General features: G+C 45.4%; 1 protein-coding gene and 1 pseudogene across 3 annotated transcripts; one reads left to right on the forward strand and one right to left on the reverse strand.

The window, feature by feature from the left end:
• Positions 1 to 1209: 1209 nt before the first annotated feature.
• On the reverse strand, positions 1210 to 14599 carry LOC8029979 (nucleolar protein 10). Of its 3 annotated transcripts, XR_005799035.2 has the most exons (4): positions 12118 to 14599; positions 10756 to 10987; positions 4555 to 4716; positions 3202 to 3376 (listed from the first exon to the last, which is right to left on the reverse strand). XR_005799035.2 is itself a non-coding variant. In XM_040222034.3 (1 exon), the coding sequence occupies exon 1, from the start codon at positions 14179 to 14181 to the stop codon at positions 12121 to 12123; it is 2061 nt and encodes a 686-aa protein (XP_040077968.1). In that variant the 5' UTR covers positions 14182 to 14599; the 3' UTR covers positions 12068 to 12120. The 3 variants fall into 3 exon arrangements, 1 of the variants encoding a protein (XP_040077968.1); XR_006078290.1 differs by having other exon boundaries at positions 1210 to 4716; XM_040222034.3 differs by lacking the exons at positions 3202 to 3376; positions 4555 to 4716; positions 10756 to 10987 and having other exon boundaries at positions 12068 to 14599.
• LOC115330064 lies at positions 6207 to 7217 on the forward strand (annotated as a pseudogene).
• Positions 14600 to 19642: the final 5043 nt, after the last annotated feature.

The raw sequence follows: 19642 nt of genomic DNA on the forward strand, positions 1-19642 counted from the left end.
GCTCGTGGTCTTTGAGCAAGTTTATAGCTCCGTTGATTGCACTTGTTACCGTACACTGGTGCACTGAGGAAGAGCAATACCTGCGAAATGCACATTTGTACCATTTTGCATAAGACGGGTCTTTTGTGCACAAGCGTATTTAGAAAAAAAAAAACGACACTTTGTGAAAGCTGATGGAACAACTGCCTTGAAGTAAAATTTGCAAAATAAAAACACAGTTAGCTTATATAGTAAACTGCGGCATTGCGACAGGTTGAACATAAAATTGGTTGGGTTTTTCAAATTTGAGAATTGTGGCTGTACTGCACTACGTCAAAATCGAAACAATGACGAGAACCTTTTCTTGCTAGTTAATTTGACCGCGTTTTTATGAATACTTAAAAACGAAAGAATAAAAACATTAAAGACGTACACAGACGACCGCACTCTTTCGATTAGTAACTTTGCTAATCGAAACCGTGGTCATCTGTGTAGTGTACGTATTTAATGTTTTTATTCTTTTCTTGCCCAGAGACGGACGTCTGGCTAAGCCTTTTCTTCGTGAAATTATCGGATGGCATCGTGGGCCATTGTGGCATTTAATTATACGACACAAAAACAGGTGGAAGGGAAACAAAATTAAGATTGACTTCTTTCGTTTGGCCAAAATAAACGCCACAGTGACCGCTCCGTGTCATTTAATGGTTTCCCTGGGAGAGCTAGGCCTTCGATGAGATGACGTTGAATTATCTTTGTAAGAAAGTTGGGGCACAAACGAGCTGGTGATGGTTTAACATGAAACGTCATAGGCCATAAATACAAACATGATTTTTGTCAAGAAATATTGGCCGTGTTTGAGACTTGCATCGTGTCATCCCTCATTCTCTCCAGTCTTGTTGGTTTTAGTATATCATTAGTTCTTTTGTTGTTTTCTTTTAGCGCTGGGCTTTCATCATCTCTGCTAAGCACATGTGCTCGTGCAATGTAAGCAACCTTTAGGGCAACACGCTTGTGCTTGCAGCTTTGTGTTTGCGTGAACATTAAATCAATGAAAGGCTAATTAGTAGGTGGCCAAGGTCTGCGAGTCGGCATCGTCGAATAGCAGGCCCGCTGCTCAAGCTCGACAAGGTTGCTTGACCAGCCTTCCTTCTTGGGCCTTCCTCTCGGGATGGGCGTAACACCTCAACCCAGCTGCCTATAGTTCGCCAGAGTTGAATAAACAAGCAAGTTCTGCAATCACTTGTCGACCTTACTTTTCCTTTATACAACGCCAGACTGTGTTTCCTCGCAAAAAGACCGCTCAATTGAGCAGCTACCGATATTAAAGCCCCTATACCTGCCTCTGCCCCATCGTTTCGAGGCATCCGAAACGCTTGTGAATATGTCACGCTTTTCTCTTTGGATTCATTATATAAACTATGCTGCATGTGTCTGACAGACTAATATGAACAGTATTTGAGGGAATGTAGGAGCACGTTGCCTTCAATATGCTATGCTGCACCACCCTGAGGCTGATGAAATTGCGGAGCGGAGAAGGGGACTGCGACAGTGTGCACATCAGAATATGCGCACTTTCTCGCAGCCCCTATCTCCACCCCGCAGTTTTATCAGCCTCAAGGTAGCGCTGCGTAGCATATCGAAGGCAACGTGCTTCTGATTCCCGCTCGCACTGTTCATAGTAGCACCTTTAGGAAGTTTTCCGGATATGTCTGGCGTACCTTTAAACACGGCAGAAAATCACTCTCAGAGGTTTGCTTTTTTAAAAAATTTAAGTCTTGATAAAATTTCTGGCATAAAAACAGTTTGCCTTGAGAGTCCAAGCAAGAGAAACATTGTGGGCTTCTCACAGGTCAAGCTACTGGGTATAGAGGTAAGGGGTGTCTTTTGGTCCCTCTGTTCACTTGATAACTTTTAAATTGTGCGATTTCTTTTGTTATATTTACTTTTTCCCTACGGTTCTGCACGATTTTCTCACAAGTGTACCTTGAATATTTGTGGGAACATATAAATATACAAGTTATCTTTGCTTTTATGTATGTGCACATGTCGTTTCTATGGAAAATTTCGTTTTTGTTGACATGTTTCCCACTCTATGCCTTGGGCCCCAAAAGGTGGCCGACAGTATACCTCAAAGTCCACCTGTAAGAAATGTTTATACACAGTACACCTTGACAAATGCCTGCTTTATTCGATCACAAAGCTTGTATAGTATGTAAATCATCACTAACATATACTTTGTCATTCACAAACTTTGGCCAGTCTCGTCATAACGAACATTGTAGAAAAAAATAAATCCTTGTATAGTTGGCATTGCATAGAGTTTGGACTTTTAAATGCGTATAGTCTGCTGACTACGGCACAGAAAACATGGTAAATACAACTAGACTGCAGTTGAAAACGTCATGGGATACTACTACAACGGACGCTACAACAAATCGCAAACCATTTACAATTCAACGCTTCTATGTGGTGCCATTAATCTGCTGATGTGCGAGCATTTATAATCCTCTCCCAGCCTTAGGGTTGGGGATGGATTTTAAGAGAAGGGGTGACATCCCCACAGCCCTAAACGGCAGCATTTTTTTAATAAACAAAAAAGCGTCGCCAGTTTTTTTTTTTTTTTTATTTAGGAAAAAGTCAATTTTGATGAAATGGCATTTATCTTTGTCCGCAACATCGCATCCATCTCCGATATTAAAACTGGTTGCAGCGTTACTTTGTGAATACCTTCGTATGTTGTGAAGTACTGGGACGTTTCCGCAAATAAAAACAATCCAAACTCCACCTTCAAAAAATAGCAAACTAAGTATGCAAAATCTGATCACAAAGCAGAAAATTTAACCCCCCAAAATCTGTTTATTGTTGAATATGTAACACCTCTCCCCGAATGTCCATTTTCTGTGCCATACGACTAAAACACCGACCTTGTTGAATTCTGAACAATAAATTTGGCATATAGGTTTATCGGTTTAAACCGATAAACATGAAACCCCCTGTACAGCACACAATGCAAAGTAAAAATAGTATGTGGCTCCAGAAAAATTTTAATCGGGTACAAAAGTTTAAATAAAGACAAGTAATGATGCTTCTCGAGTAGGGTGACCACCCGTCCCGCGTCTCTCGGGACTGTCCCGCATTGAGGGCTCGTGTTTCGCATCCCGCAAGAAATTCCAAAATCTTCAAAATGGCCCGCATTTTATACTGTCGTAAAACTCACTTTGCAAATCACGGTGCTGCCATATAGCGGGTCAAGAGGACGCGCGGAGGTCGCTGGTAATCGTGTGAATCCAAGTGGTACGCCATTTTCTATCCAATCATATTGCGGGAAGCGACCGTCGTTCTTGCAGGAGAACTGACGCGCATGCTCCTTTGTACCTCTCCCCTTGGTGGCAACATACTGTAAGAAAGATTGCTCGTTAAACGTTTAAATATAAAATATTGTAATTATTTACAAATCGTTGTGTCATTGCAGAAGGGTTGGCGTCGATATTTCTTTAGGGAAGACAGTCACACAAGGCAAAAAGCATGCAACTTACAACGGTCGAAAAAAGACAATGTTAAAAATTTGTCTAGGACCATGTTGATAAAAGTAAGCGTTGACAGGAAACAATAACGTGATAAGATTTACTGTTTCTTAATTTCATTATATGCATTGAGTTCTGCTGCAGTTGATATATTTTTTTTTGCTTTCAACTTCGACACATTTAATAACATTATTGACATAAATATATCACCGATAGCGCAAATTAATTTAGCCTAATTGCTGCAATACGATCTGCAGGTATATAAACAGCACATGATATTAAAGATGTAAACAGAGCCTCGGCTCTTTGTGTTTGTGTTCATAAATGTCCTCTCTCCCCCCCCCCCCCCCCCCCCCTTCCCCCTCCTGTATGTCCCGCATTTCACTAGCAGGAAGGTGGTGCACCCTATTCTCGAGATCTGCAATAATGCCGACTTTCGTAACCATTTTCTGGAAGGCAGAAAATGGACCTTTCTGGAAACGCCAGCTCCACCACCGAGAGCTCCAGGGCATCATGGGAACTGCGAGGGTGTCGTGCCTTTTAGCCAGGCCAAGTCTAGCCTAGTCTAGTTTTTGCATGCTAGGTGGCACATGCTACCGTCCGAACTGCGGCACCATTCTTAATCTATTCATGCACCTAGGCGAGCTAACTGTCTTCAACATTGTTCAAATGAGCTGCATAGTTTGTTTGTTTGTTTTTTTTAGCAAAGGAAAATAAAATGCACCGACTAGCTTAACTGATTCCCGTAGCAAAAAAAAACCAACAAAAAAACACAAGCCCTGCCATTGTTTGGAATAAAAAACACTCGCAGCTACGAGAATATGTTTGACTAGAACGTCATCGAGCGCAGGGCGGCACAGGGCACTGCAAAAATTGCCGTTTGCCGTACACGGGGAACCCACGCGAACATATACCAACATAATTTTTGCGGGCGGTACGGCGGTAGCGGCAGACGACGAAGCAGCAACCCTCGCTCTTCCCGTAATGCCTCGCGCGCCGCTAGGGGGCGCGCGCTACTTTCCAGAAAGGTCCATTTCATACGTGACACTACCTGCACATGGCACGGCTCTCTCAGGGAACCATCCAGTAGAGAGAAGGGAAGTTCTCCAAACTTATGAGCATGAGGTGTCCAGAGAGCACGGAGTATGCAAGGATTGTGCATTCTGAAACTGCAGTTTCCAACGACGAGGTGGTTCTTTGTTTCTCTCTGCATCTGAAACCAGAAAAAATGGCCCAAACGTGGAAAAAATAAAATGAGAAAGGTAAGATGTCTTTTGGTACAATGGCTCTAAACAGAGTCAACAAACAATTTCATGAAAAATGTTAGACAACCAGTGTCTAATCTAGCTTCTTATGATAGAGCATGACCAAGTACAAACCAAACGCTGAAGGCCAATAGACGAGATCTTTCCAAGTCCAAGCATTTTAAAGAATGGACATTCCGAATAGAAATATGAAACATTCCGTTAACGTTGCATCCCTCACTGAATAAAAAATTTAGGTATGCACACATCAGATTTTGTAAATCTATATAAAGAGATCTTTAGCTTTAGGTACCAATAAAGGCAGTTCTGGGTTAAAACAAAAAGAAAGTATTACGAAGCTGAAACATTGGGAAACACTTGGTTTTGTTGCTCAAATTAATTTTGTGTACACAACTCTGTTTTTTTTTTTTTTTTAGGTCGTTCACCGCTTTTAAGTTAGAGCTCCGAAATGCGTTAAAAGCAAACTTCCGATTCCACACCAGGCTCTCTGGAGAAGGAACCCAATTTAAGGGTTCTTCAACAATGCCAGTAGCACTGCCAATGCCCAAGGTGACTCCTTCCCTAAACAATGCGCACACATGTAGTTCCTGAGAGGAAACGCAAGGTGTGACGAGTCTTGCGACAGATACAGCAGCATTGGCTGATGAGAACGCCAAATATATTATGAAGCGTGATTTGTGATTCGTTCAGCTACTATAATGACAAATGCCTGCTGGATAACGAGACACGTCGGAAAAGCGGGCACATTCTAGCAGCACTTGACATCTGATGCAGCCAAAGAAGCATGGTTGGGGAGTTGCGGAAGCCTTTGTGTAGGGTTCGCAAGCCGCATGCAAGTCTTTAAGGGCACTCGCCTGCGGTGCAGAAGTGCACCACAGAGAAGCACAGTTCAAGTCGTACCAGAAGCTTTCAAATGAAAGCTGCCCAGCAGGAAAGTTCAGCTCCAAAGCGTCAGCCCTCGCAACCCAATGCAAATGGCAAAGGTGCAGATATTTTCTGGTGGAATAGCCAGGCTTATTCCACTGCAGTAGGCTTGCGGCAATTCAAACTCTGATATTTCTTACTTCTGGTTAATTCAAACATTTTTTAAAAAGTTGGTCGTCCCGCTACGTATTCAATGTATATATATACAGTGGTGGGCACGGCACGCATCGTGACATGTCTTCAAACCCGTTTTCTTTTGCCTGTCTGCAGGTAAGCCATGAAACGGCTTCTGTCCGTAGTGACAAACGTTGCCTTATTGCCGTGTCGTGCCCCCACAAGTTGTTTTTGTTGATGAAATATTGTGGTTGGGCTGTTCATGAGTTCATGAGGCAGTTGTTAGTTTTTAGTGGTGATGTAGAGCAAAATCCGGCACCAAACCAAAGTCCTGACGATAAACTAAATATGATCATGGAAGCTCAAAAAGATCAAGGGAAAGTTCTAAATTATATTAAACGCGATCAACAGTCGATCCAGAAAAGTGTCAGCGAAACTTGCGAACACTTTAAGAAACGAAGAAAGGTTAAGCCAATTGGAGTCACATATAAATAGTGTTATTGCGGTGCAGGAAACAGTTGATAACCTTATGAGAACCGTCACTGACCTAAGACAAAAAGTTGATGACTTGAAAAATAGGTCGAGACGGAATAACCTGATTATATTTGGCCCGGAAGAGACTGAAAACGAGAGCGCTGATGAGCTTGTTGAAACTGTTAAATCAACCGTGTTTGACAAGACAAGAGTTAACCCTGTAACCGTTGAGTGCATGCACTGTCTTGGTTTTAAACGCGACGGATCTCAACCAGTCAACTTTCGTGTCGCGGATTTCAGGGAAAACCTTAAGATACTAAGAAATTCCAACAAGCTGAAGGGTAGCAATATTTCTGTTAGTGAAGATTTTTCAAAGAAAGTGCGAAATGTGTGCGGAAAACTCTGGCATCCTGTGCTGCTGAAAGAGGCCAAGGTGCGAAAGCTCGCCTAATGTTCAACAAGTTATCGCTTAATGGAAAGCTTTTTTCCTGGAACGAAAGAACTAATACGCGTCAATTAGTCAACCAAATGTCTGAGCGGAGTTCTCCCAACCAGCAAGAATGACCAGAGCCTGCCTGAAAACTTTTGTTTGTTGAATGTAAATGCACGTAGCATTGTGAATAAAGTAACCCACTTTGAATCTCTACTTTTAGAGCATGAACCAAATGTTGTTGTCATGACTGAGACATGGTTAAAGGCTCAAATAGAAAATGCGGAGTTTATTCCACCAGGTTATTCAGCTTTTCGGAAGGACCGAGAGGGAAGGGGAGGTGGTGTTGCCATTATTGTTAATGATGAATATGCCTGTGTTCAATTGCCTGCGATTCATGGCATAGAATGAGTAGCTGCTAAGCTTTTTATAAGCGAATGTCCTATTAATGTGGTTGCTCTGTACAGACCCCTCGAGCCAAACCCTAAATATTTTTCAGTATTAAATGATTACCTTTGTATGCACGCTAAAGATAAATGTAAGCTAATTCTTGCTGGGAACTTTAATTTGCCCAATATCGATTGGAACAATTTACACGAAGGTGGCAACAAAGGTGAGTGCTCTCGCTCGCTTTTAAATATGGCGTTTTCCCATGACCTAACCCAAGTTGTCAAAACTAGCACGAGAACATGGGGACATTGCGAATCGTTACTCGACCTGCTTTTTCTAAGCAGACCCCTTCCAGACGCGGAATACTCATGTCAGGTGATAGATGGAATACCCGACCATGACATAGCTCTTTTCACATGCCCTTTGCTAAAGAATAAACCTCCCTCTTGTGTCATTCAAAAGGTCCTTAATTTTGGAAAAGCGAATGATGTTGGGATTGTAGGTTACCTAGATGGAAGTTTTGACGAATATAAGGAATACTCTATTTTGCCTACGTCAACTGTCGAGGAGGTCTGGGGAAAGTTAAAAAGAATAATTAGCAACGCTAGTTTACGCTTCGTTCCATTTCGCACTAAAAGGATTGCTAGGAAAAATCCGTGGATCACAAGGAACATCATTCAACTAAAGCGAAAGGTGAAAAGGCTACGAAAGGAATATAAAAGAGATAACCGCTCACCATTCAGAGGCTTCCAGATAGCGAACGCATCTCGTCTGCTTCGTCACCGAGTCTAAATTTTCTTTTATGAACATCACGCTGCAGAATTTTATGACATCAGCACCGCAAAAATTCTGGAGGTATGTTTCACTGGCAAAAGATAGCATTACTACTATCACTGTTGATTCAGTAACGATTACCAATAGGCTAGGTATGGCAAAAAGCTTCAACGAATATTTCCAGTCCGTTTTTACATGTGATGACGGTGTTCTTCCCGCGCTCCCATCCTTTGGATATGATTTTCCTGCTGCTCCGGACATTGAAATAAGTCAGCCCAGTGTTTTCAACTTGATACTAAATTTAAACACAAAAAAGTCACCTGCCCCCGACGAGATTCCGAATGAATTTCTAAAAAGATATATTGCTGAATGGATGTCCCACTACCTGACAATTCTGTATAAAAAATCACTTCACTGCAGTCAGATCCCAGGGGATTGGAAGTGCGCCAAAATAATTCCTGTTCACAAGCAAGGTAGCAAATCCCATGTGTAGGCAATTATAGGCCCATCTCATTAATTAGTATGTCGTATAAGTTTCTCGAACATATAATATCTAATCATTTAAAGACTTTTTTTTTAAAGTAACGGTATACCAGGTGACAACCAGCATGGTTTTCGTCGAGGTCGCTCAACAGTTACGCAGCTTATTGAAGTCACTCATGAACTTAGCTATTGCATAGATAGGGGTGGTCAGATCGATGTAATATTTTTAGATTTTGCTAAAGCCTTTGATAGAGTGTCGCACCCAAAGCTGCTTTATAAACTTAACACTATTTTGAAAAATAGAACAATAATTAGATGGATGGAAGCATACCTGCATGAGAGGGAACAAAGCGTCCATATAAGGGATAAACAATCGCGTCCTTGTAGGGTTGTATCTGGGGTACCACAGGGATCTGTGCTCGGGCCTGTACTTTTTATTTTTTTTATCAGCGACATGGGTAAGGAATTCGAAGAAACTGTATGTATTAAGCATTTCGCGGATGATACGATAATATTTACCAAAATTACAAGTAAATCCGACCAGCTAAAATTAAATCTGCATCTGCAAAAAATTTAAAAATGGTGTGACAAATGGGAGATGTCACTGAACATAAATAAAACCGTTTTTATGACAGTGACTAAGAAGCTAACCCGTCTAGTTTTCGATTACCGTATTGGGGAGAAATCGCTCACAAAAGTGATAGAGTATAAGTATCTAGGCGCATTATTTTGTCCGAATCTCTCGTGGAACCTTCATGTTGATCAAATATGCAAAAAGATCATGCAACGGCTCTGGACTTTCGCAGAACTCTACGAGACGCTTGTCCCCAAGTTAAAATAACTGCCTTCAAAAGCCTGGTCTTACCAGTCATGGATTATGCCAGCCCGGTTTGGGAACCCTACACGCGTCAAAACATAGAAAAACTGCAAAGAGTACAAAATAAGGCGCTTCGCTTTATTTTCAATGATTACAGATCAACCACATCAGCTACAGAATTCCGAAATAAAGCTGGATTTCACACGAGATTGAAGCGCATATGAAAATAAATCACCTTAAAACATTCTTCTCAATAATTAGCGATTCTTAGAAGTTAGACAAAAAAATACATACAGTTTTCGACTCCGAGATTTGTTAGACATAAGCATAACAGGCATATTGATCCCTATCTGTACTTTTCTGATGTATTAAAATTTTCGTTCTTTGTGAGATCTATAGATGATTGGAATAGTTTGCCTGAAACTATTGTAAATAGTCCAAGCGCATCTGTGTTTGAAAGAAGCATTGCCTCGTATTTTCTGATGTAATGTCGTACCGCATATTTTGATTATGTGCTCTTTTCCACAATGTACCCACTCCTGCCCTGGCCAGTCAATGACTGGCAGTAATAAATAAATAAATAAAATAAATATAAGCCAAATAATTCGAAAAAAAAAAATGGTTTGCTCTGTATGTTTATACAGCCTTGATGAAGATGCACCAATGGGTAATCGGTCTCTTAGCTGTAGGTGAGCAATTTAGCCAGTGTAGTAAACCGCTAACCTGGGGTTTTTAACGTGCATCTCGCAGTAGTGATTACACGAACGCGTGCCGGTACGAAACTGATCCAGATCGAAACGGGCCGGGGCGGTGGGGATCGAACTCGGGAGGTTCTAGGTGCAAGCTTTCGCTCCATGCTCCGAGCTGACATGCGTTAGCCCACTCAGCCACTTCCTCCCCCGATTAATTCAAACAATGTTTTCGTGCAATTTATACTTTTTGCTGTCACGGCCCCGTTGAGCGCACTTCTTTCCGAGCATATGTGCGCTGCGGAGAAGCAACACCCGCGGAAGCTCGCTTCCGCGGTTGTTGCTTCTTCGCAGTGAACCTGAGCTCAGTAAGAAGCACGCTTAACTAGGCTGATAGCCCGCAGTAGACAACTTTTCTGTGGGAAGAACAAACTTAATTTTGTTTTTGAGGTGTCATGTGGTGTCTAAACAGTCCACAACAGGCAACATTTTCGAGGGATGAAGTTATACATTTCACCAATGTTTCGTGTGTGGCATATGCCTGCTTATGATTAGTAGGCCTGTGTAGAGGAAATCAAACATTTGCCTTGTATGTGTAGCCATCCATATAGCAATCATAATTTTACCTAGAATCATATATCTAGATGATTTTTTAATAATTCAAACGAAATTCGTGGCTTCCAGGAGTTTGAATTGATGAGTCTATTGTAGATTGAGGGTTCAAAGTCCAAACAAGGTAAGTTTCTCTTTAAAAAAAGATTGATTCTTTTCGATACAAGCATTTGTAATCGAGCCGAACTGGACTTCTTCGGAAGGGTGCTGGCAAATTTACAACTTAAATTAATACTCCAATTGAGCACTTTCCACCACCATAGCAGTTTTGATGACAGACCTTCTCCTTTTTGCCGAAGCTGGGTCCCGGTGTCCCTTTCTCCACGACCACCGTCGAGATTCCCTTGGGTCCCTGACCGCCCGTCCGGACCATCGTGACGTAGAGGTCGCTGCTCCCCCATCTGTCGTAAGGGGCCTTAATCCGCTGATAAAAGCCTTGGTGCCATTCAGGGTGTAGTCGTCACCATACCGCTTGGCCGTCGTACTCGGTGACCCAGCATCGCTGCCACTGCCTGCATCGTTCGGCGAAGTCGGTGAACTGGTGTGCAGGTCGTCGTGACGGGGTGACGTGTACAAACTAGCTGAATGACGCTTCGTCACCCAACTTTTGCACGGTAATGTCTGAACAATCTGGCCGAGTGGCTCCGGACATTGAAAAAGACTAGATGCGCTAGGCAATGCAAAACAATGAACATTTGTCGAAACGAACTCGGTGTAGGGGATCCTTAGCACGAGGTCACCCGCACGTTGCTCAAGCTAGCTGTAGTCTACATGTTCTAGAGCGCCATCGGTGAAGTCGGCAAGGATGGCAGCGAAGCAGAAAAGTTTTATGCTGCAAAGGACAATGTTTCAGTGTAAAACATAACGGCTTTCATTGTTCATTTTGAAACGATTTGTGCACAGCAAGGTTGTGCGTAGAGCAACTCTATGGCTAACAAAACTTACTTCAACATGGCTGCAGGCAAAAACTAAAGCTTCTTAGTTCCACTCCATGCATTACACCCCAGCATTTGCAGTGTAATGGTTACCACAGAGACCAAGTGTCTTTGCAATATCCATTAGACACAATGTAATAATCAACTGTCAAGATCACTTTGGCTCTGGAGCATTCACGCTCCATTCAAACTAAAAGGGTCAGTTTCTCTTGGATGACCATCTTCCCTTGCATAAACAGGCTATACTAGATATTTGCTTTTTTAATGGCAGCAACGGCAGTGTCGCGGCTATGGGCAAGTTGGCAGTGCTTGCAGCTGTAACGCAGAGTTTGAACTCCGAACTTATCGCTCTTTCTCGTTCAAAATGTTCTCGATGGCAAAATACAGCTTTAATTGCAGGCACATGTTTGCCTGATTAAACATGTGCTCTGATAAATTCTACTTTCATCTAAATATTATTTATGACATGTGATGAATTCCCTTTCTTTGCACCATCTTGAGCCACATCCACTTGCCGTTTCTGCTTTGTAATAAATGTAACTACAAAGTCAGTTAAATTCATCTTTGACCACTTCAAAATGTGTAGCACAGCACATGATCCGTCTACAGACACTCGCGTGAAAAGCTGATGCACCCTGAAGCAACCGCGAGGCAAAAGAAAAAGCCATAAAATTTTATTTACAGCTCGGTCCTATTTGCCTACCAACCTCTCAAAATGGCGCCGGCTTCGCAACAGCCGCCATTTTGAGCCCTTTGGCCGACCTCCGACCTTTCCTCCTCTCCTGCATGTGTCTCTTCTCTGCCTCCTCACGCTTCCTTTCCATTGGCGTCTTCTTCAACTCGAACGTCATCGACCTGTTGCCTCCTGCCCCTGCCGACCCAACCCCAGTCCGTTCCCTCTCGAGCCTTTGACCCAAGGTTAACTTCCGCGACATTTTCTCCCTCTTAATAGACTCGCTCCGCGGACCCGTCAACTCCACGCCACTCTTCAACTCGTACATCTTCGGACCAGCGCTGGGAGCCACAATTTCTGTCCTCTCTTTCTGCCGGATGATCTTGTGCTGCTTCTTAACCTCCTTTGTCCATGTCCGGTCATCATCCGAACTGTCCTCGTCGCTGGACGCACCACGTGCCACTCCGTCGTCCACCGGCGTAAACAGGTCCATGTCAATGGCTGCCGCGGAGGCCGCCATCTTGTCTGCCTTCTTCTTTGTCCGCTTCTCCAGGCTTGTCACGACCGGCTGGAGCAGACGGTACTCATCACTCGCCGGATCCACTTCAAAGTCGGGGTTCTCGAAGATGGCCTTGAACCGGGTGTCTTCAAGAAGACCCGACCCAGACACCGGCTTAGACTTCGCCTTGCCGTCCGGCTCGCCGTCTTCGGCCGCCTCCTGCAACTTACGAGCAAGCTCCCGGTTGACAGCGGGTAGCTTGATGCCGCTTGTGACGCGATTGACCCTCGTCGCATCGATGGTCTCGCGGATCTTCCGGCGTCTGTAGTCCTCGTACGCAAATGGCTGAACCAGCGACTTCGCTTTATGGAACAGCCGGATGTCCAGGAAGTAGCCGTGCATGTATGCGCGCAGCAGGTTCGTGCCGATCAGGTGTCCCAGTCCAAGTTCCTCCAGCTCGCGCCTCGTAACAAACTTGTAATCGTCATACACTGCGTCCTGCTGCGTCTCCTCCAGTTCTTCTGTCAGGTTGTCCAGGAACGAGCACCACTTGGGAGCCGGGCCGAGGCTCGGAACATAGTACGCGAGAATCTTCTTGTCCTCGTTTGCCACAAAGAAGAGGCCAGAATTGCCGACGACGCACAGGTCGTTGAGGTCCACGGCGGGTGTGACCGAAGTGAATGCCTTTCCGGACAATCGTTCCCAGATCTTGACGACCTTACAATCCATGCTGAGGACCACGTCCGCGTCGCCACCGTGGAACGCGACCTTTTTCACCGGCAGACCGTAGAAGTGATCTTTGACCAGGACTGGTTTGTCCGAGCGGATGTCGAACAGCAAGACCTGACCCGTGGCCGTGCCGACGCCTAACATAAGCGCGTCTCTGAAGCACAAGGAGGTCACTGACGGCATGCCGTGGATCTCGGAGTTCTCGGTGACACTGTTGAGGGCGCACTCTAGGACCCCGACGCGGTTGCGGGAACGCGGATCGTACGCCTCGACCTTGCCTTCTTCGGTGCCCAAAACGACGAGGTTGTGGTACGCGTTAACCCTACAAGCGTTAACGGCCGTGGCTTCTGTAACGACGGGGTTCAGGAAGCGGCCCTGATCGAGGTTGAGCCGGTAGACCTGGGGACCGTCGCACGCGAAGAACAGTTCGCAGGCCGCCGACAGGTAAGCCATGTCCCGACCGAACCTGGGGATTCGGATGCGGTGGTAGCGACCGTAGGCCGCGTGAAACTCGACGTACCGGTCGCACTGGAGGAACACCATCTTGGCGTAGTCGTCGCTCAGGCACTCGAAGCACACGACTTCAGAGTCGAAGCACCGCTCGAACTTCATCGAGAGCTGGGACACCTCGAAGCAGCGGACACGGGGTTTGTAGATACCCGTGGCGAGCACGTACTGTCCGTCTTTGGACATTCGGACGTTCGTGCTGACCGTGGGCATCTCGAAGTCTTGGATGAGTTCGATGCGATGCCGGATCTCCGAATGCTTCTTGGCGAGCAGGCGCTTCTTCCGATCCGAGAGCCATTCCGGCAGCGACCTGCCGGCACTGAGGTTGTAGATTTTGACGTCGTTTGTGCTTGAGACTTGCATTTTTGCTGCTTCTTGCTAACCTTTTCGCTTAAACTTTGAAAATTTTGATAAGCCAAACCACATGGCGAAATCACGAAATACTCAGAAAGCCGTCCAAGATGGCGGGCTACACTGGATGGATTTCAATTCGGATTTCGGCTTTGGATTGGCTCGCTTATACCGATGACAATGGGTCACTGACGATCCATCTAGGCGCAAAGACAAAACAAAATAGGGGAAAAATGGAGGACGGCGGTACGTGGTTAGGGTTAAGAAGGTTAAGGATCTGTGGCAACGTGCGACATTTTAGCAACGACCGAAGAGTCCGGTAACATCTTGGGTCAGATAGTGCTGGTAAATGTCCTTCAGTCTTCATAGTAACCTATTGTTCATTATATAATGTTAAAGTATAGAAGGAAAAAGAATACAAAGTCTGACATCGCAAGATAATACACAATCGGTGAACAGCAGCGCGCGCACTGCAAAAGCAGTGCGCGCGCTGCTTTTGCTCCAGGCAGTCATGCAAAAGCAGGACAGTGCCAAAAGTCCCGAGTCACAAATCTGCAGTGCAAAATGTAATGGTGAGGCAGTAGGATGCGAACTTTTCGATCAAACACAGCTGCGGCCACCATCTAAGCTTTCACTCATGATTTCCAAAGGCGTCGATCAAGTATAAGGCCTTACTGAAACGGTAAACACACTGTTCGAGCTACTCAGCATTCGTGCTGCTTCAGCTCCAGGCAGTCATGCAAAAGCAGGACAGTGCCAAAAGTCCCGAGTCACAAATCTGCAGTGCAAAATGTAATGGTGAGGCAGTAGGATGCGAACTTTTCGATCAAACACAGCTGCGGCCACCATCTAAGCTTTCACTCATGATTTCCAAAGGCGTCGAACAAGTATAAGGCCTTACTGAAACGGTAAACACACTGTTCGAGCTACTCAGCATTCGTGAACAGAAGTGCATACCAGAAACGAGGAACGTGAGAGCATGTGATCCAAAGTGGCAGAAACTCAACAAACAGACAATTCCCGACGAAAGTAATCCCTGGAGAAGGGGAACAAAGGACAAACACAAATCTCCAAACACAATGTGTTTGTCCTTTGTCCCTCTTGTTCCCCTTCTCCAGGGATTACTTTCGTCATTCTTGTCCAGCTCGCTTGCACCTTTGCATTTAATTGCACAAAGACAATTCCCATCCTTCAGACCATGCTAAGCCCAATGAATCAAATTTAGGCAACACCAACCGTGTAAAAAAAAAAGAGCAACAAACGTGATGAGCAGAGCAAGGCCGCTGTGGAGGAAGCGAGGGGGAGATTTGACGGGAGGAAGGTTTCCCCGGCAGCTTTGACGGGGAGGTATTTCCCCCCAAAGGCCGGAAGCGGAGCGCGGCACGATTTGCTGGAGTCATGAGTTTTGTAGTATCCTGTTTGGACCGGCCTTGACGCGTTTGCAGATGACCGAGCCAGTGACATTATTAACTTGTGGCGCCACCTTCCAATAGGCGCAGCAAGCAGACAAGAAAGTGTGTCGTCTGATCACTGCACCTGTCGGAAGATGGCACCATAAGTTATAGTAGCGTCGCCAACTTGGTCATCTGCGAACGCGCCCCACATTGACTTTGGCAAGTTTGCTGCTCTCCTTTTTTTACAGGAAGAGAACCACGCTTTAAAATTTGACAAGGTAAAACTGACCTGCTAACACACATTCAGTGAAAGTTTGAGCTGTGTGCATGCATTGGATCAGCCATGGTGAATATACCTGAGAGTGGGGTAGAAAGGAACATAAAAGTCGAAGAAACAGAAAGGGATAGGACGTCTCTCAACATAAAATTCGAAGAAACAGAAAGGGACAGGACGACGTCTCTCAGACGTCGTCCTGTCCCTTTTTGTTTCTTCGACTTTTATGTTCCTTTCTACCCCAGTCTCAGGTATATTCAACATCCACCAGCTCGCCTGCACACTTACTATTTTATCATTGGATCAGCTTCAGCCACCCTAGATAAGCAACAATGGCACACGCACAAAAGAGTCCCTTGTGCACTAAAGCTATTAAAAAGTATGAAGTACCCTGGAATTACCTAGCAGGTAAAAATAAAAATTAATGGACCTTTTTCCAGTAAGGTTTTGCGCATGCGTACTCATGTCGCCTTTGTGGTTGCCAAGGCTCGGCGTATGCTGGGCTTCGTTGCACGGGTGACGAGGCCTTGTGAGCCGGCTTCACTGCGTACTTTGTACACGGCGATGGTACTCCCATTTCTTGAGTACTGTTGCTCCATCTGGTCACCAACCCAGCCGCATCTGATTAAGCGGATCAAAAGCGTCCAGCGGAGGGCATTCAGAACAATATGCTGCAGAGCACTTGGACATGTCTCTGGACTGGGCACCAGCTACTGTGACCGGCTGAAGGCTCTTGGGTGGCACCCGCTCCAACATAGGCGCCAAGTGTTCCGTGTGCGTTTCGCCTGCCGGGTGTTGGACTGTTCCCTGTCAAGCACCTACCTCTCGACAGTTGCTCGAATGGGCAAGAGAACTGGACAACCTGACGAGCTGAGGGGGAGGACATTGCGCCACAGCTCATCACTGCTCCCAGCTGCTATAAGACTTTTTGAAACTTCCCCTTAGTGTGCGCAGCCCCCTGCCGTCAAGCGGGGCAGAGTCACGAGAGCTGGCCCGGATGTATGGGATGCAGCTGGCATCCTCGTCATAATGCCTTACTTGCTTCCCACCTTCTTTTCTTTCCTTTGTATGTATTTTCTGTATTGTGTATATTCTGTACATATATGTTATGTTTTTTCACATGTGGTGGCGGGCTGGCAGGCGCTCTGAGCAAGGGTTTTTCACCTATCTGCCTAGCCTTGCACACCACCACATGTGCCCATTCCAGTACGTGCAAATAAAATTATTATTATATTATACCGTTTATTTCCTCTTTGTAAAACACTGCCACTAAAACACACTGCAGACGCACGATTGGCTTACCTGTGAAATTGTGATGTAGCTAGCGGTTGTGCAGACGCATCCACGGGCGAGGGCTTAAAAAATTACCGAAGCATCTACGCGACCCATACTCCTCACAAATCCGAGCTCCGCTGCTTTACGCATAACTTCCACCAGGAAGTACCCATGATATTTGGCAAAGTGGCACATTTGCCGGGAAACAAGGTTCGGCATAGGATCAATGCCTGCCCTTCAGTGGAAGACGATCTTCTGAGTAGTGGATACTCGTCCTTGATTATACTTATGGTTTTGCCATTAAAATCTCCCAGTTTCTGCAATATTATCACACGGCACATTGCAGGCCACTCCTTAGAGTCCGGCATAAAACAAATAATAGTTCATAGATATGTATGAAGCTATTGCGAGGTGTGGATGACATTTTATATGTAACATACGGGGCATTGCAGAGGTCACACAGTACCGCATGATCCATCAAGCTGCTTTTCGTTGATTACCCAGTCGCGCTGCAATTGAAAGCTAGACAAAATTTAGCCACAGAAATACATTAGACCTGTTCCAAAACGTACAGCGCCACGACGGCAGGGAATTTCGGGAACCCTCAGTACAGATCGCGCGCCTTCTCGTTGCGACTGCGTGCGCGTCGCGGCAGCCGTCGCAGCCATCCGCCGGAACGTCGTTGGCGGCGTACCGTATCTGTGGCAGCTTAAACGCGTCGCAAAAGGCGATTTGAATCCTTATTTGGTCGTAACTTACCTTCACGTTTTGCAGTGTCACAGAATCCACTTATTTTGCAGGGCGACAGGGTTCGACTAGGTTCAACAAAGCGTTGGCACAGCGGACGACAGAGACGGGTACAAGAGGGATGAAAAAAAAAAGGGCAGACTTTTTCTCCCGCGCACTCGTTGCTCGCCCGACAATCCGACTCGGCCACTTGGCTCTGGGCTGCTCGAACGTTGTTGTTATGGTAACCTGTGCCTGCTCGCATATGCCACGTGGTAAAGGGAGGAAAGACGATGGGAGGGGCGTACCGAGTACTCCCATTATTCGTCGCGCGCGGGCTTCTTGCAAAGGGTCTCTTAGGGGGCCTCGTGCCAACAGCAGCTTTCTCCACGTGATCATAAGCCAAACACACAGGCAAATTTATTTATTGTTGATGTTGGTGTGGCTTCCACCGCTTGCCCATTTTAAACTCGTCATTCATTTATACAAAATGTCACAAAAAACAAAACAATTTTTTTTTTTTGCAAAAATAAACTAGACATTGCCGAGCGCTCATTATGTGCCCAAAGGTAGCGCTAGAGGTCACAACCAGATGCCAAGGTTTCAGCCCGAACGAACACCTTATTCAAAAGCTACGAGATTTTCTGAAAATTTCAACAGAAAAATGGAGCCAACTTTTGCCAGTTTTCAGTTTCTGGTTCCATAGAGCCCCATCTATTCGAAAACCTCGTTGGCCACCATTAAAATTCTCAGAAAATCACTAACTTTTTTTTTAATAAGGTATTGGATCGGGTCGAAACTTTGGCATCTGGTTGCGACCTTTAGCGTAACTTTCGGCAAAGAATGAGCATTAGGGGATACCTAGTTTATTTTTGCGGTAAAAAAAACGAGTAAATTTTTTTTTCCGACACCCTGTACATATGCTTCATTGATCTGCAGAAGGTTAGAAGTTTTGGCATAAAACCTAGAGCACTATATAGCTCCTTCGGAGCAGAGTAGTAGGGAGGCTCAAGTGAGGGTGGGTGCAACTGCTAGATCGGCGATCACGGGACATGGACGCCATTTAATTGCTAAATTTTGCTGGGAGTCTATGGGGCAAAGGGTCGTTTTCTTTCCTAACTCGGGTCATAAAAGCCCAATAAGGTGCTTGAATAATTTACACAAAGTATAAATGATTACTTTTCCATAACCACCGGTTTTGTTGCGATAGGTTAAGTATTTTTTTAACGCGAAAAATGGTAAATTCCGCCATCTTGGACGTTGCTGCTTGTCTGGCAACTTTGCTTTCTCCGCTCGACGTTTGCAATTCTCGGAGCGAGAAGGAAGCGAGAGAGGCTGCGCCAAGGCGCTCGTTGCTTGCAATGGGAGGCGAGAGGAGGAAAGGCGCATGGAGCAACAGAGTTGCAACAGAGCGGGCGCCTGCTCTCGTGCAGGCAACACTGGCGCATATCCTTTCTCGAATCCTCTCCCTCAGGCGCCGCCATTAAATTGCAAACGCTCTCCAGGTTTTGAGTTGCGCCCACCCTCACTACAGCCTCCCTACAGAGTAGCGCAATCTAGAACGCCGCCTCTCGGCGACTAGCGGCGAACGCCCGGAGGTTCCAACTGCGGTCAGAAATGCATGGAGAACGTGAGACAATCGCTGTTTCTTCAGTATTGTGGGGGTGTACGGAGTGGCAATTGTTTTTGACATAATAATGAAACATTTTAGAATAATTTGCGCTAAGTTTTGTGCCCCGCAAGGACCTGACTTTTTTTTAAAAATTGCTTGAGCGGCATCATGCAGCAGACGACACAGCGACGT

Source organism: Ixodes scapularis, unplaced genomic scaffold (assembly GCF_016920785.2).
Source record: "Ixodes scapularis isolate PalLabHiFi unplaced genomic scaffold, ASM1692078v2 PGA_scaffold4__175_contigs__length_147842914, whole genome shotgun sequence".
Taxonomy (NCBI): domain Eukaryota; kingdom Metazoa; phylum Arthropoda; class Arachnida; order Ixodida; family Ixodidae; genus Ixodes; species Ixodes scapularis.

Bases quoted from the DNA above. Each gene is read 5' to 3' on its own strand.
- LOC8029979 (XM_040222034.3), bottom strand. From the start codon at position 14,181: ATGCAAGTCTCAAGCACAAACGACGTCAAAATCTACAACCTCAGTGCC.